The 27,350-nt window shown below is 45.4% G+C and overlaps 1 protein-coding gene across 1 annotated transcript in view; it reads left to right on the plus strand.

The window, feature by feature from the left end:
* Positions 1-27,350, plus strand: part of LOC124720039 (insulin-like growth factor 2 mRNA-binding protein 1) — an 858,327-nt gene that overhangs the window by 263,278 nt on the left and 567,699 nt on the right. The window contains exon 3 of the mRNA XM_047245294.1: positions 12,445-12,498. Within this exon, the coding sequence (XP_047101250.1) occupies positions 12,445-12,498 (54 nt within the window). The remainder of the gene's footprint in view (positions 1-12,444; positions 12,499-27,350) is intronic.

Below are 27,350 nucleotides of genomic sequence, written 5' to 3' on the forward strand. Positions count from 1 at the left end.
GTATCTCTAGTCGAGCGAGCGGTTGTATATGATTTTTAAGTATGGAGCTGTTGCATCAGCACACTCGGAAAGGAACCGTTTTTCGTTGTTTCTGTAACTGTGTTCTGACCTGTTTTGTGTACCAAGGGGGAAACTAATCAAACGTCCACCATGTTTTCTGAAGTCAAAACAAAGAGGTGTCGTACTTGACGGTGCGTAAATAAATTTCAAAACTGCAACTTTAGCTTTTATTAATAAATATTACCTAAGTGTATAGCACACTAACAGCTTGTATACGCCGTCTACTCGCAGTGTCAGTAGCTTTCATTTAAATACTGTAACCACAGATGGTCACTAGCAGAGCATTTACAAGAAAAATGTACGGTCTGTAAAATTTGCTATAGGATGGATCTTCCTGTGTTTTAGCACACCCTTTTCTGCAGAAAACTTTCGAAGAACAACAATCATTTCAGAGAAGAACGTTCTACCGAAAGATTACGTTAATTTCGGTCTTATGTATCTTTCATTCAACGCAAAATCTGTGTTGCACTGAACAAGGAGACATCACATCGCACAGGAAGTTCAAATGGTTCAAATGGCTCTGAGCACTATGGGACTTAACATCTGTGGTCATCAGTCCCCTAGAACTTAGAACTACTTAAACCTAACTAACCTAAGGACATCACACACATCCATGCCCGAGGCAAGATTCGAACCTGCGACCGTAGCAGTCGCGCGGTTCCGGACTGCGCGCCTAGAACCGCTAGACCACCGCGGCCGGCCACACAGCAAGTACGAGGATTGGAACTTTAATAGTGGCAACTGTTTATTTACAGCACGTACAAAATAGATACATGTTTATGTTTTACTGACATTCACAGTAGTCACCAGCATTGTGTATAAGCCGTTGCCCGCGATGTGGAAGTCGTAGGATTCTCTTAGCAGTGCCAGTTGTGTAGACAGTTCGAGCGGCGCGGTCTATTGCCCGACGAATTTGTAGCAGTTCTGAAGCGAATGCCGTGAAGTGTGTCCTTAAGTTTATAAATGGAGTTGAACTCACGAGGGCTTAAGTCAGGGGAGTGCAGTAGGTGGTATAGCACTTAGCAGCCCCATCAGTCAAACAAATTAGTAACAGCTTGCACTGTACGTGCTTGAGCATTGTACAGCAAAATGATGGCCAGGTCCTGCAGAAAGTGTCATCACTTCTGTCTCTATGCTGCTCATTTTTGGAACACGACCTACGGCCAGCTGACCATCATTTTGCAGGACAATGCTCAAGGCACGTACAGTGCAAGCTGTCACTGATTTGTTTGACTGATGGGGCTGCTAAGTGCTATACCACCTACTGCACTCCCCTGACTTAAGCCCTCGTGAGTTCAACTCGATTTATAAACTGAAGGAAACAATTCACGGCATTCGCTTCAGAACTGCTACAAGCTCGTCGGCCAATAGACCGCGCCGCTCGAACTGTCAACACAACTGGCACTGCTGAGAGTATCCTACGACTTCCACATCGCTGGCAACGTGTTATACAAAATGCTGGTGACTACTCTGAAGGACAGTAAAACTTTGAAACACGTATCTATTTTGTACGAGCTGTAAATAAATAGTTGCAACTATTAAAGTTCCCTCGTATATTACGATCTAAGCCAAATCGAATGTGTAATGAAGTTTTTGATTGATAGTAAGTTTATTAAAATAATGGCCTGTATACAGGGTGGTCAATTGATAGTTTTCGGGACAAATATCTCACGAAATAAGCATCAAACGATAAAAACTACAAAGAACGAAACTCGTATAGCTTGAAGGGGGAAACCAGATGGAGTTATGGTTGGCCCGCTGGATGCGCTGCCATAGGCCAAATGGATATCAACCGCGTTTTTTTTTTAAATAAGAACCCCCATTTTTTATTACATATTCGTGTGGTACGTAAAGAAATATGAATGTTTTAGTTGGACCACTTTTTTCGCTTTGTGATAGATGGTACTGTAATAGTCATAAACGTATAAGTACGTGGAATCACGTAACATTCCGCCAGTGCGGACGGTATTTGCTTCGTGATACATTACCCGTGTTAAAATGGACCGTTTACCAATTGCGGAAAAGGTTAATATCTTGTTGATGTATGGCTATTGTGATCAAAATGCCCAACGGGCGTGTGCTATGTATGCTGCTCGGTATCCTGGACGACATCATCCAAGTGTCCGGACCATTCGCTGGATAGGTACGTTATTTAAGGAAACAGGAAACGTTCAGCCACATGTGAAACGTCAACCACGACCTGCAACATATGATGATTCCCAAGTAGGTGTTTTAGCTGCTGTCGCTGTTAATCTGCACATCAGTAGCGTACAAATTGAGCGAGAACCGGAAACCTCAAAAACATCGGTGTCGAGAATGCTACAGCAACATCGATTGCACTCCTGCCATATTTCTATGCACCTGGAATTGCATGGCGACAACTTTGAACGTCGTGTACAGTTCTGCCACTGGGCACAAGAGAAATTACGGGATGATGACAGATCTTTTGCACGCGTTATATTTAGCGAGGAAGCGTTATTCAGCAACAACGGTAACGTAAACCGACATAATATGCACTATTGGGCAACGGAAAATCCACGATGGCTGCGACAAGTGGAACATCAGCGACCTTGGCGGGTTAATGTATGGTGCGGCATTATGGGAGGAAGGATAATTGGCCCCCATTTTATCGATGGCAATCTAAATGTGTGCTGATTTCATACGTAATGTTCTACCGATGTTACTACAAGATGGCGATGTACTTCCATCATGATGGATGTCCGGCACACAGCTCGCGTGCGGTTGAAGCGGCATTGAATAGCTTATTTCATGAGAGGTGGATTGGATTGGTCGTCGAAGTACCATACCGTGGCCCGCACGTTCACCTGATCTGACGTCCCCGGATTTCTTTCTGTGGGGAAAGTTGAAGGATATTTGCTATCGTCATCCACCGACAACGCCTGACAACCAGCGTCGGCGCATTGTCAATGCATGTGCGAACATTACGGAAGGCGAACTACTCGCTGTTGAGAGGAATGTCGTTACACGTATTGTGAAATGCATTGAGGTTGACGGACATCATTTTGAGTATTTATTGCATTAATGTGGTATTTCCAGGTAATCACGCTGTAACAGCATGCGTTCTCAGAAATGATAAGTTCACAAAGGTACACGTATCACATTGGAACAACGGAAATAAAATGTTCAAACGTACCTACGTTCTGTATTTTAATTTTAAAAACCTACCTGTTACCAACTGTTGGTCTAAAATTGTGAGCCATATGCTTGTAACTATTACAGTGCCATCTATCATAAAGCGAAGAAAGTGGTCCAACTGAAACATTCATATTTCTTTACGTACTACACGAATATGTAATAAAAAATGGGGGTTCCTATTTTTAAAAAAACGCAGTTGATATCCGTTTGACCTATGGCAGCGCCATGTAGGAGACCAACCATAGCGGCAACTGGTTTTCCCCTTCGAGCTAGACAAGTTTCGTTCTTTGTAGTTTTTTCGTTTGACGCTTATTTCGTGAGATATTTGGCCCGGTCGCGATCAATGGATCACCCTGTAGTACCTTGTGTTTCACATGAATGAGACTACTCTGCTTACATACCGTTAGATATAGAGCCTAATTGTGCCAGATTACGTAGTAGACCCCCTTACATTTTTCGTAGTTTATTTATGATATATGTGTATAATTACATCACGCCATTTGGATGATTGCCCATTGTCCAATATACGTTTTCTGAATTTACTTCAAATGGTTCAACTGGCTCTGAGCACTATGGGTCTTACCATCTGAGGTCATCAGTCCCCTAGAACTTAAAACTACTTAAACTTAACTAACCTAAGGACATCACACACATCCATGTCCGAGGCAGGATTCCAACCTGCGACCGTAGCGGTCGCGCGGTTCCAGACTGAAGCGCTTAGAACCGCTCGACCACACCGGCTGGCCTGAATTTACTCCGAGGTTCTAGCTTTTATGCGTTAAATATATTAAAATGCGATTAAATAAGGTGTAAGCATAAACATTAGGCTTTGCTACAGTTGAATCTCACCACAACCAAGATATCAGATGTGGTGTGGTGGTGGGAGGGTGGAGGGGGAGGGATTTCCAATATCGCACTTTAGCCCCGTGACTGCCCTTCTATATTTGATTTCTAAGATTCAGTACCAGATTAATTTACACTTCGCACATTATCCTTATCTACGCGTTTATCGGAAGCTATAATTTAAAATATTTAAGTACCTGTTGTAGATCCAGACTTTGGAAAATAACTGTCTATATATAAAATCATATGAAAATTGATGCACAGAGTAATTTGTACCTTATACTTCACATATATTGGGCTACTCTTACAGTTTATAATTTAAAACAAATATCTATCTCTTCATAGGGAACAACAGACCTTTCTGCCTGTAGTTCTTACTTTGTTACGCGAGAACATACTTCATTTAGTTGCCAGAAAATAACAAGAACAGTTGTTAAAGTAATGCGTGTTTCAACTGATAACAGTCAGACCCCGGTAGCTGAGTGGTCAGCGCGACACCGGTTGGGTCAGAGATTTTCTCCGCTCAGGGTGTTGTGTTGTTCTCCTCATCATCATTTCATCCCCATCGACGCGCCAGTCGCCGAAGTGGCGTCAAATCGAAAGACTTGCAGCCGGCGAACGATCTACCCGACGGGAGGCGCTAGTCGTATGACATTAATTAAATCCCCACGCTGGTACGAGCTACGTGGTACCAGATTGTGAACGGGAAAGTTGTAACACGACAAAGGCTGCATGCTATTGGGATGACGGATTCCCCCCTTTGCCCACGTTGCCACCTCGTGGATACTGACGAGCACCGCTTAACATGTGGATCGGCGTTAGAGGTATGGCTGCTAGTGCAGAAGATCCTCACCTGCTACCTACCTCGCACAATCGAGCTACAGCTCCTCCTGTGTCCGGATAATACATATTTCGCTTGTCGTAACTGAAAGACGCCTTTATCCTAATAATAATAACAGAAAAAAACGAAATAAAACGAAAAAAATAAAGGTAAAAGGTTCACTTCCACTTGCTTTCAGTTTTTTTTTCACTCGTTTTCTAGAAGATTATGGGCCTTTCTTATTCATCTAATAAAAGTATTATCTCAAAAAAAAAGAGGTTAACGTAAAAAAATGTGGTTAGCACACTGTACTCGCATTCAGGAGGCCGAGCGGTCTCAGGCGCTGCACTCATGGACTGTATGGCTGGTCCCGGCGGAGGTTCGAGTCCTCCCTCGGGCATGAGTGTGTGTGATAGGATGATTTAGGTTAAGTAGTGTGTAAGCTTAGGGACTGATGACCTTAGCAGCAAAGTCCCATAAAATTTCACACGCGTTTGAACATTTTTGTACATTCGGGAGGACGATGGTTCAAATCCCCTTCCGACCCTCCAGATTTAGGTTGCTTGAGATTTTCCTAAATCGCGTAAGGCAAATGACGAGATCGTTCCTTTGCAAACGTCACGGCCGATTTCCTTCCCCATCTTTCAACAATTCGAGCACGTTTTCCATATCCTTTTTCCTTCATTCTCCAAGGTGGATGGAAGAAGGTATTTCGTATTGTAACATGAATCAGTCTTTTCCCGTGCCAGTCTTGTATGAAACTGTTTAAATGCCCCTGTGGGCGTTGTAAGTAATGTAATTTTGGTTTTCTTTTTTGTGGTACATACAGTCAAGAAAAATAAAAAATAAAAAAAGAAGTGGTCAGCGAGACAGAATGTCAATCCTAAGGGCCCGGGTCCGATTCCCGGCTGGGTCGGAGATTTTCACTGCTCAGGGACTGAGTGTTGTGTTGTCCTCAAAATAACCATTTCATCCCGATCGATGCGCAAGTCGCCGAAGTGGCGTCAAATCGAAAGAGTTGCACCCGGCGAACGGTCTACCCGACGGGAGGTCATGTATTTTAACTGACAAAAACTATATCACACAAAAAAGACATAATCGACCGTTCCTTGCAACCAGCAACTAAGTTTTCAGTCACTTGAGCCTCACTTCTTTCCCTAACCATCCGCATCATTAACGTCTCTCTGTACGTCACAGTCTGCCCCGATAGCTGAGTGGTCAGCGTGACGGATTGCCGTCCTACGGGCCCGGGTTCGATTCTCGGCTGCTTCGGAGATTTTCACAGTTCAGCGACTGGGTGTTGTGTTGTCTTCATCATAATTTCATCCCCATCTGGCGCGTGTTAAAATGGACCGTTTACCAATTGCGGAAAAGGTAGATATCATGTTGATGTATCGCTATTGTGATCAAAAAATGCCCAACGGGCGTGTGCTATGTATGCTGCTCGGTATCCTGGACGACATCATCCAAGTGTGCGGACCTTTCGCCGGATAGTTACGTTATTTAAGGAAACAGGAAGTGTTCAGTCACATGTGAAACGTCAACCACGACCTGCAACAAACGATGATGCCCAAGTATGTGTTTTAGCTGTTGTCGCGGCTAATCCGCACATCAGTAGCAGACAAACTGCGCGTGAATCGGGAATCTCAAAAACGTCGGTGTTGAGAATGTTACATCAACATCGATTGCACCCGTACCATATTTCTATGCACCAGGAATTGCATGCCGACGACTTTGAACGTCGTGTACAGTTCTGCCACTGGCGCACAAGAGAAATTACGGGACGATAACAGATCTTTTGCAGGCGTTCTATTTAGCGAGGAAGCGTCATTCACCAACAGCGGTAACGTAAACCGGCATAATATGCACTACTGGGCAACGGAAAATCCACGATGGCTGCGACAAGTGGAACATCAGTGACCTTGGCGGGTTAATGTACGGTGCGGCATTATGGGATGAAGGATAATTGGCCCCCATTTTATCGATGGCATTCTAAATGGTTCAAATGGCTCTGAGCACTATGGGACTCAACTTCTGTGGTCATCAGTCCCCTACAACTACCTAAACCTAACTAACCTAAGGACATCACACACATCCATGCCCGAGGCAGGATTCGAACCAGCGACCGTAGCAGTCGCGCGGTTCCGGACTGAGCGCCTTAACCGCGAGACCACCGCGGCCGGCTCTAAATGGTGCAATGTATGCTGATTTCCTACGTAACGTTCTACCGATGTTACTACAAGAAGTTTCACTTCATGACAGAATGGCGATGTACTTCAAACTTGATGGATGTCCGGCACATAGCTCGCGTGCGGTAGAAGCGGTATTGAATAGCATATTTCATGACAGGTGGATTGGTCGTCGAAGAACCATACCGTGGCCCGCACGTTCACCGGATCTGACGTCCCCGGATTTCTTTCTGTGGGGGAAGTTGAAGGATATTTGCTATCGTGATCCACCGACAATGCCTGACAACATGTGTCAGCGCATTGTCAATGCATGTGCGAACATTATGGAAGGCGAACTACTCGGTGTTGAGAGGAATGTCGTTACACGTATTGCGAAATGCATTGAGGTTGACGGACGTCATTTTGAACATTTATTGCATTTATGTGGTATTTACAGGTAATCCCACTGTAACAGCATGCGTTCTCAGAAATGGTAAGTTCACAAAGGTACAACATGTATCACACTGGAACAACGGAAACAAAATGTTCTGTATTTTAATTTAAAAAACCTACTTGTTACGAACTGTTGGTCTAAAATTCTGAGCCATATGTTTGTGACTATTACAGGGCCATCTATCACAAAGCGAAAAGAATGGTCCATCTAAAACATTCATATTTCTTTACGTATGACACGAACATGTAATAAAAATGGGGGTACCTATTTAAAAAAACGCAGTTGACATCCGTTTGACCTATGGCAGCGCCATCTAGCGGGCCAACCATAGCGCCATCTGGTTTCCCGGTTGGAGCTAGACGAGTTTCGTTCTTTGTAGTTTTTTGGTTTGACGCTTATTTCGTGAGATATTTGGCCCGGTCACGATCACTGGACCACCCTGTATATACAGGATGACGTGAACTACTTCTTGAGTGGTCTTATCGAATTTACGACGCTCCTGTAGAGACAAAGGCAAATCTGCTGGCACGAGTTCTGACAGCCGCAGTGGAAACTGAAGAGCCACCAGGTGGAACGGACAGTCTGTACCAGAACGTCCTTCGTAGGCACAGTGTCTGTAACAACGTTCGTGGTCGCCACATCGAGCCGCTGTTGTAATGCACCAGTGCTGTTCTGTAGGTACCGGGAGTTGTTTTTTTTTTTTGTTTTTTTTTGTGGAATAATGTAAACACATAATGTGTACGTGTTAATATAAATGTACTCAAGTAATGGATGTTCCGTTATATTTCCTTTCGACGTGTTACCTAATAAGTGTACTGCGTCACGCCTAATTTAATTCCTCAAGCAGAAGTGGATGAGTTAAACATCTGTATAGAAACCGTCGTAGAACAGAAGCGGTTCATTTCCAGACCTGGATTTCTGTTCATAATATTATTTAGTGACTGCCGTGTACAAGTCCTAGAAGTTTCTAACGGGAACTAAATTCTTGGCCATTCAGCAGAATGTCGTGTTAGTATTTATTGTATACAATTTAATTTTTTTCTTTTCGGCCTTTAAATTAATTTCATCGCTTATCGAAGACGTAACGACGAAGCATAGCGACTAATACGACTTCAGCGTCTTCAAAACTAATGCTCTTGTTGAAACTTCATGGCAGATTAAAACTGTGTGCCGGACCGAGACTCGAACTCGACACACGGTTTTAATCTGCCAGGAAGTTTCAAAATCAGCGCACACTCCGCAGCAGAGTGAAAATTTCATTCTAATGCTCTTGTTACTTAAGCAAAGCTGGGACACGTTAAGTAATGCATGATGTCTTAGAACATAGGGTGGTGTCGATTCAACGAGTTTTCCGAGGTTTTAACAGCATTCACTTAATACACGTGGCAAAATTTAGAAATTTTAATATGTATAACACAAGTACACGACGAATACGTCTCACCCCATCTTACACCACGTTCTGACCATTTCTTGTATATTTCGGTGAAGTACAAAAAAAAAGGCATCTCGTCAGTTTACCAAGCTTTGAACGAAAAACTTTTTTGTTTATCCTATTGCACAAAACTAATGAAGACTGTAAAACGAGGTTTCCGCAGCAAAGCAAGTAAACCTGTAAGAGCCATGTGAAACTGGGTTTATGGGAAATCCGAAACCTTTAATGGTATGATTCAAATAAACTTTTTTAAACCGTACGTGTGGCTGTTTTAGATTACACTAGCCAACAATGAAAATGTTTTAAAAATAATTAATTATTATGGGTTTTCATCAGCTGAGTTGAAAACCACCGTAAAAATGACAGATTGGCTCTTGCTTTGGAGATAAAGTTCAAAATGGTTCAAATGGATCTGAGCACTATGGGACTTAACTTCTGAGGTCATTAGTCCCCTTGAACTTAGAACTACTTAAACCTAACTAACCTAAGGACATCACACACATCCACGCCCGAGGAAGGATTCGAACCTGCGTGCGGCTCCAGACTGTAGCGCCTAGAACCGCTCGGCCACTCCGGCCGGCGGAGATAAAGTGACATTTCATTTTTATAGTCAACATTTTCAGTTTGGGGAAAATTTTGTTTTCGGGGTTGGTACACGTGTCCAATAACAAAACACACGTGGTCTTAAGCTGTTGTTTCACATAGTTTCTTCTGTAATTAATGCAGAATTTCTAGTTTGAGAGTGCTTTTGTAGTGCAAAATTCGCAAAAATACCACGAAAATGTGTAGATAAGGCGAATAATTTTTGTTACATTTGCGGCGAAATAGTAGTCTGTCGCCTTTTGTGAAGAATGGTGGTGGTGGTGGTGGTGGTTAGTGTTTAACGTCCCGTCGACAACGAGGTCATTAGAGACGGAGCGCAAGCTCGGGTTAGGGAAGGATTGGGAAGGAAATCGGCCGTGCCCTTTCAAAGCAACCATCCCGGCATTTGCCTGAAACGATTTAGGGAAATCACGGAAAACCTAAAACAGGATGGCTGGAGACGGGATTGAACCGTCGTCCTCCCGAGTGCGACTCCAGTGTGCTAACCACTGCACCACCTCACTCGGTTGGGAAGAATGCCTATCAGCATTATTTCGGTATGAAAGTAAGGGACCAGGATAAGTCTTGGGCTCCACATACATGTTGCAACGCATGTTCAGTTATACTGCGAGAATGGCTGAAAAATAAGAAACGATATATGGCTTTTGCTGTGCCTGTGGTTTGGTGGTAACCTATAAACCATGCAGATGACTGCTATTTCTGCTTGATTCCACCTGTAAAGGCAGCATTGTCTAGGAAGAAAAGAAGAACAGTTCAGTATCCGAATCTTCGATATGCTAATCGACACACTCCGCATTCAGATACTTTACCAGTTCCTACTCCACCCGAAAATTGTGTGTTTGAAGTAGAAAATGAAGACAGTGCGGAACAAGAAGAAGAAAAAGAACCAAACAAGCCTTCCACATCCCGTGACGCTGATTTTGAGGGAAAAGATGATAAACCGCACAGATTGAGTCAAGCGGAATTGAGTGATCTCTTTAGAGACATTGACCTGTCAAAGGAGAGGCAGAAATTCTTGGGTCTCGACTTCAGCAATGGAATGTTCTCGAAAGTGATGTCACAGTCTCACAGTACAGAAATCGTCACATGGACCTGCTTTCCTTTGTGGAGGGGAAAAACAATCTTGTTGTTTGCCGCGGCATTAATTTTTGAATGTCGATCATGATCCCTAGATGCTATTGAAAGACTCCTCCAAGCTCTATTATTTTCGGTCATAATGGGTATGTCCGTGAACTGTGACTGTTGGGGATAATTATTTATTTGTAATTTCTCCTACCAGTCACTTTTTTATCTTACAGAGAAATTCTCTGTATGTATAAACACCTGATCATGAACAGAACATGTTCTAAACGCATCTTATTATGCTAGATTAAACATAAAACAAAAAATAAAAAAGTGACTAGTAGCAGAAATTACAAATAAATAATAATCCTCCAAGCTTAGTTTGAAAGCTGTGTTACTTCACAATGGCAACCATTTTTCTTCTGTTCAAAAATTGTTGAAATGGCTCTGAGGACTATGGGACTCAACTGCTGTGGTCATCAGGCCCCTAGAACTTAGAACTACTTAAACCTAACTAACCTAAGGACATCGCACACATCCATGCCCGAGGCAGGATTCGAACCTCCGACCGTAGCAGTCGCACGGTTCCGGACTGCGCGCCTAGAACCGCGAGACCACCGCGGCCGGCTTTCTTCTGTTCCTCTTGGTCTTGCAGTTCACATGAAGGAGACATATATGACAGCCCTCTTGGACTCAATCAAATATCATGAACACAAAAGGAAAGTCTGTTATTATCCAAAAGCCATTACCATACTCTTAGGAATGGAACTGGGATAAACAAACCATTTCTGCCTCTTATGTTTGTGGGGCAGTAGGGATAGGAAATCGCAATATATTAAAGCAGTCTGGCCCTCAATAAATCTTAACCAGAGCGAGAAAAATGTCGTTGCCCAGCCTCTCGTGGACCCAAAAGATGTTCTTCCTCCAGCCCTGCATATCAAGCTGGGTTTGATGAAAAATTTTTTCAAAGGTATGAACCAAGAAGGACGGACCTTTAAGTAAATAAGAGAGAAATTTCCGAAATTAAGTGATACAACAGTTAAGGAAGGTACTTTTATCGGGCCACAAATTCGAGAATTTGTAAAGGATCATCATTTGACCAAATTTTGGAAGGGAAAGAAAAAGAAGCTCGGGAAACCTTCAAGGGAGTTGTTCGTGCATTTTTAGGCAACAAGAGATATGATAACTACACTCAGTAGGTGACAGTGTTCCTACAAAAATACCATAACCTTGGATGCAACATGTTCCCTAAAATCCATTTTCTCCATTCCCAATTAGACTTTTTCCCTCCTAGTTGTGGAGCAGTGATGAACATGGAGAAAGATTCCATCAGAACATTTCTGTTATTGAACAAAGATATTAGGGCCATTGGAATGAAGCAATGCATGCGAATTATCGTTGGTCTATGTGTAGGAATGCTCCGGAACTCCGTTACAGTAAGCAAGCTAAACGACGACGATCTCAAGTAGCCATCGTATGATTCTCTACAGACTCAAACATATCCGAGGTATTTCAGCAATTTACAACTCTTAAAGTGTAACTACCATTAAAAAAATTCAAATACGCATTCAGTGTTGTTAGCATATGTAATTAAAATCTACCTTTTTCTCTTAATCCATTAATGTAAATTACTTCCACCTAGTGTGAATCACAGAAACTAGAACTAAGGATAATTTTTCATTCTCATATTAGTTTTCCTAGACCCAAAATTAGTAAGAATTGATTCATGAAGTGCAGGAAACATTCAAAAATTATTATTTTTTTGTTGGCTAGTGTTATCAACCTTATAATAAAGATGCATGTGTCACTAAATAGTGTGAGTGACTGGGTGTTGTGTGTATTGCAGGGGATCTGCAGGTGCCGGAGAGTCTCCAGTGGAGCAGATCGGAAATGGATGGAGGTGAGTCGTCAGCTTCTTTTATAGAAGCAAAAATGATACGGTACGAAGCGCCAGTGCAGTAGTGTACACGTAAATTTCCTTTATCCTGTGTTACATATTCATGTTGTGGAACTATTTTACTGGCATTTTGTATCATACCCTTGTCTTATAAACAATTTACACGGAAAAAATCGTGTGGTATGTACACTGCGCAACAAAATTAAAGGATTACTTTTTAAAAACGCCGTAACTGTCTCCCATAGCAATGCACATTTGGCTCCAAGGTGTGGCAGCAACCTTCCTCTGCAATGGTGCTGAAGGTCGACGCGTTGCAACCTTACCCTTCGCCTCAACGATGCTTCGAACAGAAAGGTGTCGACGTACGCAAAATAAAAGAAAAAAAAAAGAGCTCAGAATTTCCTGTGAACTTTAAGGTGGGTTCATGTCACATTCACACCAAATTTCACAATTCTGCCTAAAACCTCTGTGAACGTGTCATACCATGAACAGACCGTCACATCCCTCTTACTCACAATTTACTCCTGCTTTTGTCACTTCTGTGAATCACGCGGTTTACTAGTGGGTGGCCGAGGGAAACATTTCACACACCTCCGCTCGGAATGGACATGAAAAGGCTTCTTCTTGATGCAATAATTTACCAACAGCTGTATGTATTGTAGAATAGGCAGAAGCATATGTGCCCTAATGTTACATATAGTTTTAGTGATAAGTCTTTTTGAGCCACTTAAATAGCTAACATGATACCTGTCAGTTGTTAAAGTATGTTCTATATTTTTTATAATGGTACATTTCTTCTACTCATTGTACAGGGGCCTGAAGATGGCATCAATATAATGCCACAACTGGTAGCACATAGAAGTTCATAAAAGAAAACAAAATAAATTTCTACAATACATACGGCTGTTGGTAAATTATTGCATCAAGAAGTTGATGCCAGCCGTCGTCCCACGATCCATATTGGATCAACGAAGATGAAAAAGCTTCGGTGGCTATCGTTAAGGGCGTCAATGAAACCACACCTTCTCTTGCGGCGTGCATTTACACACATTTCGCGGTTTGCAGTGCGGTATGGTGTGGTGTGCGAGAGAATGACGTTCCTCGCAACGTTTGACACGGTTGCCACCCCGTGGTCGATTCAACCCTACACTCAGGACAACGTGGGGCTACACCAACACTGAACGTGCTATGATCCCTTTGGAGAGCAATGCGACCTCAATTTTCGCTCCGGTGTACATGGTGGAACCAGTAGGGACCGTTCAAAACCATTCGACGAAATTGGAACGTGATCCGAAGTAGCAAGGAGGTTTTATGCTTTTCCGACGCTCCTGTTTCGCGCCCTTCTATGCCATGTACAAGGGGGGGCTGCAACGTTATCATGTGCGTATATAAAGCGACAAAAGGCCCCTTTAAGACTGCCAGTTCAGTAGCATCATCTGTGCGACCCACACACGTTTGTTCAGCACTTAAAAAATGAACCTGTCGGTAGCACTGACACTTACACTATGTGATCAAAAGAATCCGGACACCCCCAAAAACATACGTTTTTCATATTAGATGCATTGTGCTGCCACCTACTGCCAGGTACTCCATATCAGCGACCTCAGTAGTCATTAGATACCGTGAGAGAGCAGAATGGGGCGCTCCGCGGAACTCACGGACTTCGAACGTCATGTGATTGGGTGTCACTTGTGTCATACGTCTGTTCGCGACATTTGCACACTCCTAAACTTCACTAGGTCCACTGTTTTCGATGTGATAGTGAAGTGGAAACGTGAAGGGACAAATGGTTCAAATGGCTCTGAGCACTATGAGACTTAACGTCTGAGGTCATGAGTCCCCTAGAACTTAGAACTACTGAAACCTAACTAACCTAAGGACATCACACACATCCATGCCCGAGGCAGGATTCGAACCTGCCACCGTAGCGGTCGCGCGGTTCCAGACTGTAGCGCCTAGAACCGCTAGGCCACTCCGGCCGGCGTGAAAGGACACGTACAGCACAGAAGTGTAGAGGTCGACCTCGTCTGTCAACTGACAGGGACTGCCGACAGTTGAAGAGGGTCGTAATGTGTAATAGGCAGACATATATCCAGACCATCGCACAGGAATTCCAAATTGCAAAATGGTTCAAATGGCTCTGAGCACTATGGGACTTAACATCTATGGTCATCAGTCCCCTAGAACTTAGAACTACTTAAACGTAACTAACCTAAGGACATCACACAACACCCAGCCATCACGAGGCAGAGAAAATCCCTGACCCCGCAGGGAATCGAACCCGGGCGTGGGAAGCGAGAACGCTACCGCACGACCACGAGATGCGGGCGTCCAAATTGCATCAGGATCTACTGCAGGTACTATGGGGGAGATGCGAAAACTTGGATTTCATGGTCGGGCGGCTATTCATAAGTCACACATCATGTCGGTAAATGCCAAGTGACGGCTCACTTGGTGTAAGGAGCGTAAACATTGAACGATTGAACAGTAGAAAAACGTTGTGTAGAGTGACGAGTCACGGCACACAATGTGGAGATCAGATGGCAGGGTGTGTGTATCGCGAATACGCGATGAAGGTCATCTGCTATCGTGAGTACTGCCAACAGTAAAATTCGGAGGCGGTGGTGTGGTCGTGTTTTTCATGGAGTGGGCTAGCACCCCTTGTTGTTTAGCGTGGCACTATCGCAGCACAGGCCTACATTGAAGTATTAAGCCCCTTCTTGCTACCCACTATTGAAGAGCAATTGAGGGATGGCGATTGCATCTTTCAATACGATCGAGCACATGTTCATAATGCACGGCCTGTGGTGGAAAATAAGGTCCCTGTAATGGACTGGCGTGCATAGAGTCCTGACGAATCCTGCAGAACACCTTTGGGATGTTTTGGAACGCTGACTTCGTGCCAGGCCCCACCGCCGACATCGATACCTGTCCTCAGTACAGCACTCCGTGAAGAATGGGCTGCAATTCCCCAAGAAACCATCCAGCACCTGATTGAACGTATACCTGCGAGAGTGGAAGCCGTCATCAAGGCTAATGGAGGGCCAACACCATTCTGAATTCCAGTGCTACCGATGGAGGGGGCCACGAACTTGTAATTCATTTTCAGTCAGGTGTCCGGATACTTTTGATCACGTAGTATAGTCTCATGGCTGCTCTAAGACCTGCGTGTTTAGGTAAGGCCTCCGAAATCCTCTAGGTGGGATTTGCCTACCGTCATGTGCTAGAGAAGGTCGCGAAACTGGTGCTGAAGTTTCGGACAGCGACAATTTTAAAGTGCTCAACGAAGGTGCGTGGGTGGCACCGAGGGTGTTGCCGATTTGGTGATTTTATTGGACCCTTTGCCATTTTATTCACGCACATGAATATCTAGCATAAAATAACACCCCCCCCCCCCACCCGCCCCCGTGTTATGTCGTCACAGGACGGCTCTAAACATTCCAAACAGAAGCGTTGAAAAAACATAAAACCACTTTGATGCTTCAGATCACGTTCAAATGTCGTCGGATGGTTTTGAAGGGTCGCTAGTAGTTCCATCTTGTATACCAGAGCAAAAATTGCGGTCGCACTGCGCTCCAAAGGTCATAATGGTCATTGAGGTTGCAGGCCGACTGTGTCCTTAGAGTAAGGTTAAATCGTCCAGTGGGTTGTCAACAACGTCATCCGGTAGATTATGCACCGTAAATATTGTTTTCTACAGTAAACTTTGTGGGAATCAACGTCCTAAGGGAAGGGACGATTTCATTGATGCCCTTTGTGCAACCCCCTGTGGCCTTTTCTTGCCGATTCTGAGCGGCTGCATGTCTGATATGATTCCCGCGTGCTTTTAAAGCTGGGTATCGTTTTTCTGACCATCGTATAGGCGGCAAAAGAAGGAGTGAATTGTGTGTAAGAGGACGATCTGCTCATCGTGTGACACGTCCATGGTGGCATTGGGCAGAACTGTGGTGAAATTTGGTGCCAATGTGACATCATTAACCAACCTTACATGAACTTTTGAGCAGTGACCTTTTTTCGCAGGTGTCGACAGGTTGCTGCTTGAAGCGTCTCTGAGCCCTAGGGCGGCGTCGCAGGCGCCACGGTTTTGCACCTTTGAAGAGAAAGGTTGTTGGAACCTTTGTGCCAAATTTCAAACTTATACGTCGCTACGGGAGAGAATTACGAGTTTCGAAAAACTGATCCTTTAATGTCATTGCGCAGCATATTTACGTTGAAGAACGTATTGGGACTTTGTATCATACCAGACACTAGAGAGCCAAAGAAACTGGTATACCTGCCTAATATCGTGTAGGGCCCCCGCGAGCACGTGGAAGTGCCGCAACACGACGGAGCATGGATTCAACTTATGTCTGAAGTACTGCTGGAGGAAATTGACACCATGAATCCTACAGAGCTGTCCATAAATCCTTTATATTACGAGGGGTGGAGATCTCCTCTGAACAGCACATTGCAACGTATCCCTGATATGCTCAATAATGTTCATGTCTGGTGAGTTTGGTGGCCAGCAGAAGTGTTTAAACTCAGAAGAGTGTTCGTGGAGCCACTCTAGGAATTTTGGACGTGTGGAATGTCGCATTGTCCTGCTGGAATTTTCGGAATGCACAATGGACGTGAATGGATGCAGGTGGTCAGACAGGATGCTTACTTAACATGTCACTTGTCAATGTCGTATATAGACGTATCAGGGGCCCCATATCACTCCAGTTGCACACGCCCCACACCATTTCAGAGCCTCCACGAATAGTCCCCTGCTGACATGCAGGATCCATGGATTCCTGAGGTTGCGTCCATACTCGTACACTTCCATCCGTTCGATACAATTTGAAACGAGACTTGTCCTACCAGACAACATGTTTCCAGTCATCATTTACGGTGTTGACGGGCTCAAGCGAGGCATAAAGCTTTGTGTCGTGCAGTCATCAAGGGTACACGTGTGGGACTTCGCTCCGAAGTGCATATCTGTGATGTTTCGTTAAAGGCTCGCACGCTGACACTTGTTGGCCCAGCATTGGAATCGGCAGCAATTTCCGGAAGGACTAGACTTCTGTCACGTTGAACGATTCTCTACAGTGGTCGTTGGTACCGTTCATGCAAGATCCTTTTCCGGGCGCACCGATGTCGGAGATTTTATGTTTTACCCGATTCCTGATATTCACGGTGCACTCCTGAAATGTTCGTACGGGAAAATGCCCACTTTATCGTTACCTCAGAGATACCGTTCCCCATCGCTCGTGCGTCAACTATAACACCGCGTTCAATTTCACTTAAATCTTGGTAATCTGCCACTGTAGCAGCAGTAACCGATGTAACAACTGCGCCACACACTTGTTGTCTTATATAGGCGTCGTCGACCGCAGCGCCGTATACTGTCCGTTTACACATCTCTGTTTTTGAATAAGCATGCCTATACCAGTTTTTTTGGCGCTTTAGTGTATTTCCTTACTTGAAATTTTCGTTGTAATTACAGGTCTGAAGATGGGTGACAACTTTAGCGGGAAGTATCGTAGCAATCAATAAAATTAATAAATTGCAATCGTGATCAGTGAAGGATATTTTCTGAATCCAATAAACGTGGAAAAAATCTGTAAATGCCATAAACTTACGTTCTACTTTTTTGTAATCTATTCTCTTTTATTCCCACATTCTCTGAAATCCGAACTGATTTTCTCCTAGTTCGGTTTCTGCCCGCGTTTCCATTCTTCTGCTTTTGCTTAGTGTCAGTATTTTGTAAGCATGACTTATTAAGTCGATAGTGCGGTAAAGTTCACACCTGTCAGCCCCTACCTTCTTTGGAAGTGCAATCATTACATTCTTGTAGGTATCCACAGCAACGTATTATGTTCGGGAGTTGCCCTGTCGGACAATGAGCTGACAGGATGTGAAGCTGCTCCCTTAACGGCCCAACTAGTCGGTTTTGTTAGGAGGCCAGGTGGGCCACAATTTGGTAATTCGTTGAGCTGCGTGCGGCGCGGACCAGTTTTCGGGGGTCCTGTGCAGGCGGTCTGCGCTTTGTTTCCCGTGCGCTCTGCAACAGGACATTGCCCAATTCCGTTACGCTGCACCGCTTCACGGTTGCTGGGCCCCTGCAGACTACTCTCCACCCTGTCACCGCGTAAACTTTCCCGTTGTATAAACTGATGATCAGTCAACGCGAAGAGAACAAATTGTGCTCGTCAGGAAACCCACAAATTACACACATGAAAAAAAGTTTTGTATCACCCCGACTCCCAGAACTCCTGAAGATAGACGTTGACTGTGGATATTGTAGCACAGACACAGTCCCTCTGTTCAGAAATGTCACTAAACCCGCCATAGCCGGCCGGGATGGCTGAGCGGTTGTAGACGCGTGAGTCTGGAACCCCGCAACCGCTACGGTCGCAGGTTCGAATCCTGCCACGGGCATGGATGTGTGTGATGTCCTTAGGTTAGTTAGGTTTAAGTAGTTCTAAGTTCTAGGGGACTGATGACCTCAGAAGTTAAGTCCCATAGTGCTCAGAGCCATTTGAGCCAAACCCGCCATAAGATGTAAACAACCATGCATGAGCAGTGCCTATTAGACGGAGGTGGTCCGATAGTCGATCAGTTCTAGTCATTCCACCACGAAGGAGGTACACGGCTCGTGTTCTCACCTGTTAGCAACTTCTTTCTTTGGAATTGGAATCCTACATTGTTATTTTGTGCCAGGAAGGGCTCTCAATAAGGTAAGTGTCCAGGCGTCTTGAGTGAACCAAGGCAACGTTGTTCGGATATGGAGGAGATACAGAGCGACAGGATCTGTCGATGACATGCCTCGCTCAGGCCGCCCGAGGGCTACTACTGCAGTGGATGACCGCTACCTACGGATTATGGCTGGGAGGAAACCTGACAGCAACGCCACCATGTCGAGTAAAGCTTTTCGTGGAGCCACAGGACGTCGTGTTACGACTCAAACTGTGCGCAATAGGCTGCATGATGCGCAACTTCACTCCCGACGTCCACTGCGAGGTTCATCTTTGCAACTACGAAACCGTGCAGCGTGGTACAAATGGGCCCAAGAACTCGGCGAATGGACCGCTCAGGATTGGTATCACGTTCTCTCTATCGATGAGTGTCACATATGCCTTCAACCAGACGATCGTCGGAGTCTTGTTTGGAGGCAACCCGGCTAGGCTGAACGCCTTAGACACACTCTCCAGCGAGTGCTGCAAGGTGATGGTTCCCTGATGTTTTGGGGTGGCATTATGTGGGGCCGACGTACGCCGCTGGTGGTCACGGAAGGCGCCGTAACGGCTGTAGGATACGCGAACGTCATCCTCTGACCGATAGTGCAACCATATCGGCAGCATATTGGCGAAGCATTCGTCATCGTTTACGACAATTCGCGCCCCATCGTGCCCATCTTGTGAATGACTTCCCTCAGGATAACGACATCGCTCGACTAGAGTGGAACCCTATCGAACATGCCTGTGATAGGTTGAAAAGTGCTGTATATGGATGACGTGATCCACCAACCACTGTGATGGATCTACGCCGAATCACCATTGAGGAGTGGGACAATCTGGACCAACAGCGCCTTCATGAACTTGTCGATAGTATGCCACGACGAATACAGGCATGCATCAATACAAGAGGAGGTGCTAGTGGGTATTAGAGGTTCCGGTGTGTACAGCAGTCTGGACCACTACCTTTGAAGGTCTCGCTGTATGGTGGGATAACATGCAATGTGTGGTTTCCGTGAGCAATAGAAAGGGCGGAAATGATGTCTATTTTCTGTACAGGTTTCGGAACTCTCGGAGCCGAGGTGATGCAAATCTTTGTTTGATGTGTGTACATGGGCACGATCCAGCAGGCCCAAGGCTGAGGTCATAACAAGACCTCTCAATATTGCATGCAAGGAATAATTTAAGGATTGCTCTGCGTGAGAAAAGCTGTGCCTCGTTTCTCTCTCTCTAGGAACCCTCACACCTGTCGTTAACGAAATTGGACGGTGTGGAGGTCATTCTAATGGAGACTGAATCGGATTTTTGTAATATTTTTATATTTATGGTACGCGAACTTCAGGACTTAAATACACTCCTGGAAATTGAAATAAGAACACCGTGAATTCATTGTCCCAGGAAGGGGAAACTTTATTGACACATTCCTGGGGTCAGATACATCACATCATCACACTGACAGAACCACAGGCACATAGACACAGGCAACAGAGCATGCACAATGTCGGCACTAGTACAGTGTATATCCACCTTTCGCAGCAATGCAGGCTGCTATTCTCCCATGGAGACGATCGTAGAGTTGCTGGATGTAGTCCTGTGGAACGGCTTGCCATGCCATTTCCACCTGGCGCCTCAGTTGGACCAGCGTTCGTGCTGGACGTGCAGACCGCGTGAGACGACGCTTCATCCAGTCCCAAACATGCTCAATGGGGGACAGATCCGGAGATCTTGCTGGCCAGGGTAGTTGACTTACACCTTCTAGAGCACGTTGGGTGGCACGGGATACATGTGGACGTGCATTGTCCTGTTGGAACAGCAAGTTCCCTTGCCGGTCTAGGAATGGTAGAACGATGGGTTCGATGACGGTTTGGATGTACCGTGCAATATTCAGTGTCCCCTCGACGATCACCAGTGGTGTACGGCCAGTGTAGGAGATCGCTCCCCACACCATGATGCCGGGTGTTGGCCCTGTGTGCCTCGGTCGTATGCAGTCCTGATTGTGGCGCTCACCTGCACGGCGCCAAACACGCATACGACCATCATTGGCACCAAGGCAGAAGCGACTCTCATCGCTGAAGACGACACGTCTCCATTCGTCCCTCCATTCACGCCTGTCGCGACACCACTGGAGGCGGGCTGCACGATGTTGGGGCGTGAGCGGAAGACGACCTAACGGTGTGCGGGACCGTAGCCCAGCTTCATGGAGACGGTTGCGAATGGTCCTCGCCGACACCCCAGGAGCAACAGTGTCCCTAATTTGGTGGCGGTGCGGTCCCCTACGGCACTGCGTAGGATCCTACGGTCTTGGCGTGCATCCGTGCGTCGCTGCCGTCCGGTCCCAGGTCGACGGGCACGTGCACCTTCCGCCGACCACTGGCGACAACATCGATGTACTGTGGAGACCTCACGCCCCACGTGTTGAGCAATTCGGCGGTACGTCCACCCGGCCTCCCGCATGCCCACTATACGCCCTCGCTCAAAGTCCGTCAACTGCACATACGGTTCACGTCCACGCTGTCGCGGCATGCTACCAGTGTTAAAGACTGCGATGGAGCTCCGTATGCCACGGCAAACTGGCTGACGCTGACGGCGGCGGTGCATAAATGCTGCGCAGCTAGCGCCATTCGACGGCCAACACCGCGGTTCCTGGTGTGTCCGCTGTGCCGTGCGTGTGATCATTGCTTGTACAGCCCTCTCGCAGTGTCCGGAGCAAGTATGGTGGGTCTGACACACCGGTGTCAATGTGTTCTTTTTTCCATTTCCAGGAGTGTATCAATTTCCAAAGCAGTTAGATGGAACTCTCAAAAATGCTCGAGAAACCCGACTTTGAAGCTTATCGATCGTGTTTACACTGAAGTGACAAAAGTCATGGAGCATCTCCTAATACCGTGTCGGCCCTTTTTTGCCTCGCGTAGTACGGTAACTCGATATGGCATGGACTCAACAAAGCGTTGGAAATCCACTGCAGAAATATTGAGCCATGCTGCCTATACAGCTCCTCGTAACTGCGAAAATGTTGACAGTGCAGGATTTTGTGCACGAACTAATCTCTCGATTGTATCCCATAAATGTTCGAAGGGATACGTGTCGGGGGATCTAGGTGGCCAAATCATTCGCTCGAATTGCCCAGAATGTTCTTGAAACCAATCTCGAATAATCGTGGCCCGGTGACATGGGGCATTGTCATCCATAAAAATTCCGTCGCTGTTTACGAACATGAAGTCCATGAATAGCTGTAAACGGTCTGCAAGTAGCCGCACATAACACTTCCAGTCAATGATGGGTTCACGTGGACTAGAGGACCCTGTCCATTACATGTTAACACAGCCCACCCAATTATGGAAGCCACTACCAGCTAGCATAGTGTTGACAACCTGGGTCCATGGCTTCGTGGGGCCTGCGCCACCCTCGAACCCATCCAGCTGAAATCGGGATTCATCTGACCAGGCCACCATTGTTCAGTTGTGTAGGGTGCAACCGATACGAGCCCAGGAGAGGCACTGCAGGCTATGTCGTGCTTCCAGAATGAGATTTTCACTCTGCAGTGCAGTGTGCGCTGATATAAAACTTCCTGGCAGATTAAAACTGTGTGCCCGACCGAGACTTGCCTTTCGCGGGCAAGTGCTCTACCATCTAAACTACCGAAGCACGACTCACGCCCGGCACTCACAGCTTTACTTCTGCCAGTATCTCGTCTCCTACCTTCCAAACTTTACAGAAGCTCTCCTACGAACCTTACAGGACTAGCACTCCTGAAAGAAAGGATACTGCGGAGACATGGCTTAGCCACAGCCTGGGGGATGTTTCCAGAATGAGATTTTCACTCTGCAGCTGAGTGTGCGCTGATATGAAACTTCCTCGCAGATTAAAAGTTTGGAAGGTAGGAGACGAGATACTGGCAGAAGTAAAACTGTGAGTGCCGGGCGTGAGTCGTGCTTCGGTAGCTCAGATGGTAGAGCACTTGCCTGCGAAAGGCAAAGGTCCCGAGTTCGAGTCTCGGTCGGGCACACAGTTTTAATCTGCCAGGAAGTTTCATATCAGCGCACACTCCGCTGCAGAGTGAAAATCTCATTCTGGAAACATCCTCCAGGCTGTGGCTAAGCCATGTCTCCGCTGTATCCTTTCTTTCAGGAGTGCTAGTCCTGCAAGGTTTGTAGGAGAGCTTCTGTAAAGTTTGGAAGGTAGGAGACGAGATACTGGCAGAAGTAAAGCTGTGAGTGCCGGGCGTGAGTCGTGCTTGGGTAGCTCAGATCGTAGAGCACTTGCCCGCGAAAGGCAAAAGTCCCGAGTTCGAGTCTCGGTCGGGCACTCAGTTTTAATCTGCTAGGAAGTTTCTTTCATATGTCGTGCTGTTAGCAAAGTCACTCGCGACGGTCGTCTGCTGCCCATTAGCACAAAATTACGTCCCACTGTGCTAACGGATACGTTCCTCGTAAGTTCCACATTCATTTCTACCATCATTTCAAGCAGTGTTGTTTGTCTGTTAGCACCGACTCAAACACTGCTGCTCTCGGTCGTTAAGTGAAGGCTGTCGTACTGCGTTATCCGTGATGAGAGGTAATGCCTGAAATTTGGTGCTCTCGGCACATTCTTGACACCTTGAATCTCGGAATACTGAATTCCCTAACGATTTCCGAGATGGAATGTCCCCTGCGTCTGGCTGTAAGTACCGTTCCTCGTTCAAAGTCTGCTGAGTTTCGCCGTGCGGCTATAATGACATGGGGAACTTTCCCACGTGAATCACCGGAGTACAAATGACAGGTCCGCCAATGCAGTCACCTTTTATACCTTGCATAGGCGATGCTACCGCTATCTGTATTTATGCATATGCTATACCATGGCTGTTAGTCACCTCCGTGTAATACGGTGAAGTAAAGTCGGTTGGCTTTTTGATAGAATGCTCGCGGGCCATGAAGAGAGCGTAGGTCCGATTTCTGACCGATGTAGGTTTTAAAATAGAAGCATTTATTTTAATACCATTTCCATGATGCGTAATATGCAAAATGATGCACGAAAAGCAGCAGCGCCCGAATCTTGTATCGCCAATCCGAGTCTGATTTTGTTCATAATTTCTTTTATTCATTTAGTTCGAATTCATACATCATGTAAATACAACATTCATGAAATGTGTGATAAATAACACATACGTACGTGGCATATTTATGAAAACTGCACGTCTAATTACATGTTATACACAAAAATGCGGTTTCCATTGCAAATACAAATTCGTAATTATCGATGTTTTATAAAATATAGTTTAAATTAGAAAAAAATTACATTTTTTTTATCTTTATGTACCTTACATTTCACAGAAAAGTTAGATAAGACACCTATGTTTAAAAATTTACCGCATTCAGAGAGTGAACCTGGACTGCCCATATGGCAGGGACACATTTTACCACACAGCCGTCTGGACCATCGAATAAATGACCTTGATTTTGGGTATTAAAGACGCTCGAAAAACTTCAGAATCTATTTTCCAGAGAATTTTCCAGAGTTGCATAGAACTACTTTGATAAATTGTCCGCCTCTGGTAGGTGAGGGTGAGTGGTCAGCGCGACGGAATGTCATACTTAACGGCCCGGGTTCGATTAGCGGCTGGGTCGGAGATTTTCTCTGCTCTGGGTGTTGTGTTGTCCTAATCATCATCATTTCATCCCCATCGACACGTAAGTCGTCGAAGTGGCTGCAGCTCGAAAGACTTGCACCGACGGGAGGCCCTAGCCACACGGCCTTTTTGCTTTGATAAGTTGATTACTTCTGAACTTCACGAATTGCTGTTGTGGTCTTCAGTCCGAAGGCTGGTTTGATGCAGCTCTCCATGCTACTCTACCCTGTGCAAGCCCCTTCATCTCCCAATAACAACTGCAACCTACGTCCTTCATCTTTTGGTCTCCCTCTACGATTTTTACCCCCCGCCCCTACACAAACACACACACACACACACACACACACACACACACACACACACACGCACACGTCTTCCCCCAATAGTAAACTGGTGATCCCTTGATGTCTCAGGATGTGTCCAATCGACCAAGCCCTTCTTGTGGTCAAGTTGTGCCACAAATTTCTTGCCCCCCCCCCCCCCCCCAATTCTGTTCAGTATCTCCTCATTCGTTATGTGATCTACCCATGTAATCTTAAGCATTCTTCTGTAGCACCACATTTCAAATGCTTCTATTCTTTTTTTGTCTAAACTGTTTGGTATCCATGTTTCACTTCCGTACATGCCTACACTCCATACAAATACTTCCAGGAAAGACTTCGTAACACTCTTTTCTTCAAAAATGCACTTCTTGTCAATATCAGGCTATATTTTATGTACTCTCTACTTCGGCCATCATCAGTTATTTTGCTGCCCAAATAGTGAAACTCATCGACTTCTTAAAATCTCTCGTTTCCTAAACTAATTCCGTCAGGATCAACTGATGTAATTCGACGATATTCCTGTATCCTTGTTTTGCTTTTGTTGATGTTTATTTTATACGCACCTTTCAAGACATCTACATCTGCATCCATACTCCGCAAGCCACCTGACGGTGTGTGGCGGAGGGTACCTTGAGTACCTCTATCGGTTCTCCCTTCTATTCCAGTCTCGTATTGTTCGTGGAAAGAAGGATTGTCGGTATACTTGTGTGTGGGCTGTAATCTCTCTGATTTTATCGTCATGGTCTCTTCGCGAGATATACGTAGGAGGGAGCAATATACTGCTTGACTCCTCGGTGAAAGTATGTTCTCGAAACTTCAACAAAAGCCTGTACCGAGCTACTGAGCGTCTCTCCTGCAGAGTCTTGCACTGGAGTTTATCTATCATCTCCGTAACGCTTTAGCGATTACTAAATGATCCTGTAACGAAGCACGCTGCTCTCCGTTGGATCTTCTCTATCTCTTCTATCAACCCTATCTGGTACGGATCCCACAATGGTGAGCAGTATTCAAGGAGTGGGCGAACAAGCGTACTGTAACCTACTTCCTCTTTTTTTTTTTGAACTGCATTTCCTTAGGATTCTTCCAATGAATCTCAGTCTGGCATCTGCTTTACCAACGATCAACTTTATATGATCGTTCCACTTTAAATCACTCCTAATGCGTACTCCCAGATAATTTATGGAATTAACGGCTTCCAGTTGTTGACCTGCTATTTTGTAGCTAAATGATACGGGATCTATCTTTCTATGTATTCGCAGCACATTACACTTGTCTACATTGAAATTCAATTGCCATTCCCTGCACCATGCGTCAATTCGCTGCAGATCCTCCTGCATTTCAGTACAGTTTTCCATTGTTACAACCTCTCGATATACCACAGCATTATCCGCAAAAAGCCGCAGTGAACTTCCGATGTCATCCACAAGGTCGTTTATGTATATTGTGAATAGCAACGGTCCTACGACACTCCCCTGCGGCACACCTGAAATCACTCTTACTTCGGAAGACTTCTCTCCATTGAGAATGACATGCTGCGTTCTGTTATCTAGGAACTCTTCAATCCAATCACACAATTGGTCTGACAGTCCATATGTTCTTACTTTGTTCATTAAACGACTGTGGGGAACTGTATCGAACGCCTTGCGGAAGTCAAGAAACACCTGTGAACCCGTGTCTATGGCCCTCTGAGTCTCGTGGACGAATAGCGCGAGCTGGGTTTCACACGACCGTCTTTTCCGAAACCTATGCGGATTCCTACAGAGTAGATTTCTAGTCTCCAGAAAAGTCGTTGTACTCTAACATAATACGTGTTCCAAAATTCTACAACTGTTCGACGTTAGAGATATAGATCTATAGTTTTGCACATCTGTTCGACGTCCCTTCTTGAAAACGGGGATGACCTGTGCTCTTTTCCAATCCTTTGGGACACTACGCTCTTCTAGAGACCTACGGTACACCACTGCAAGAATGGGGGCAAGTTCCTTCGCGTACTCTGTGTAAAATCGAACTGGTATCCCGTCAGGTCCAGCGGCCTTTCCTCTTTTGAGAGATTTTAATTGTTTCTCTATCCCTCTGTCGTCTATTTCGATATCTACCATTTTGCCATCTGTGCGACAATCTAGAGAAGGAACTACAGTGCAGTCTTCCTCTGTGAAACAGCTTTGGAAAAAGACGTTTAGTATTTCGGCCTTTAATCTGTTATCCTCTGTTTCAGTACCATTTTGGTCA

This window comes from Schistocerca piceifrons, chromosome 11 (assembly GCF_021461385.2).
Source record: "Schistocerca piceifrons isolate TAMUIC-IGC-003096 chromosome 11, iqSchPice1.1, whole genome shotgun sequence".
NCBI classification, from domain to species: Eukaryota; Metazoa; Arthropoda; class Insecta; order Orthoptera; family Acrididae; genus Schistocerca; species Schistocerca piceifrons.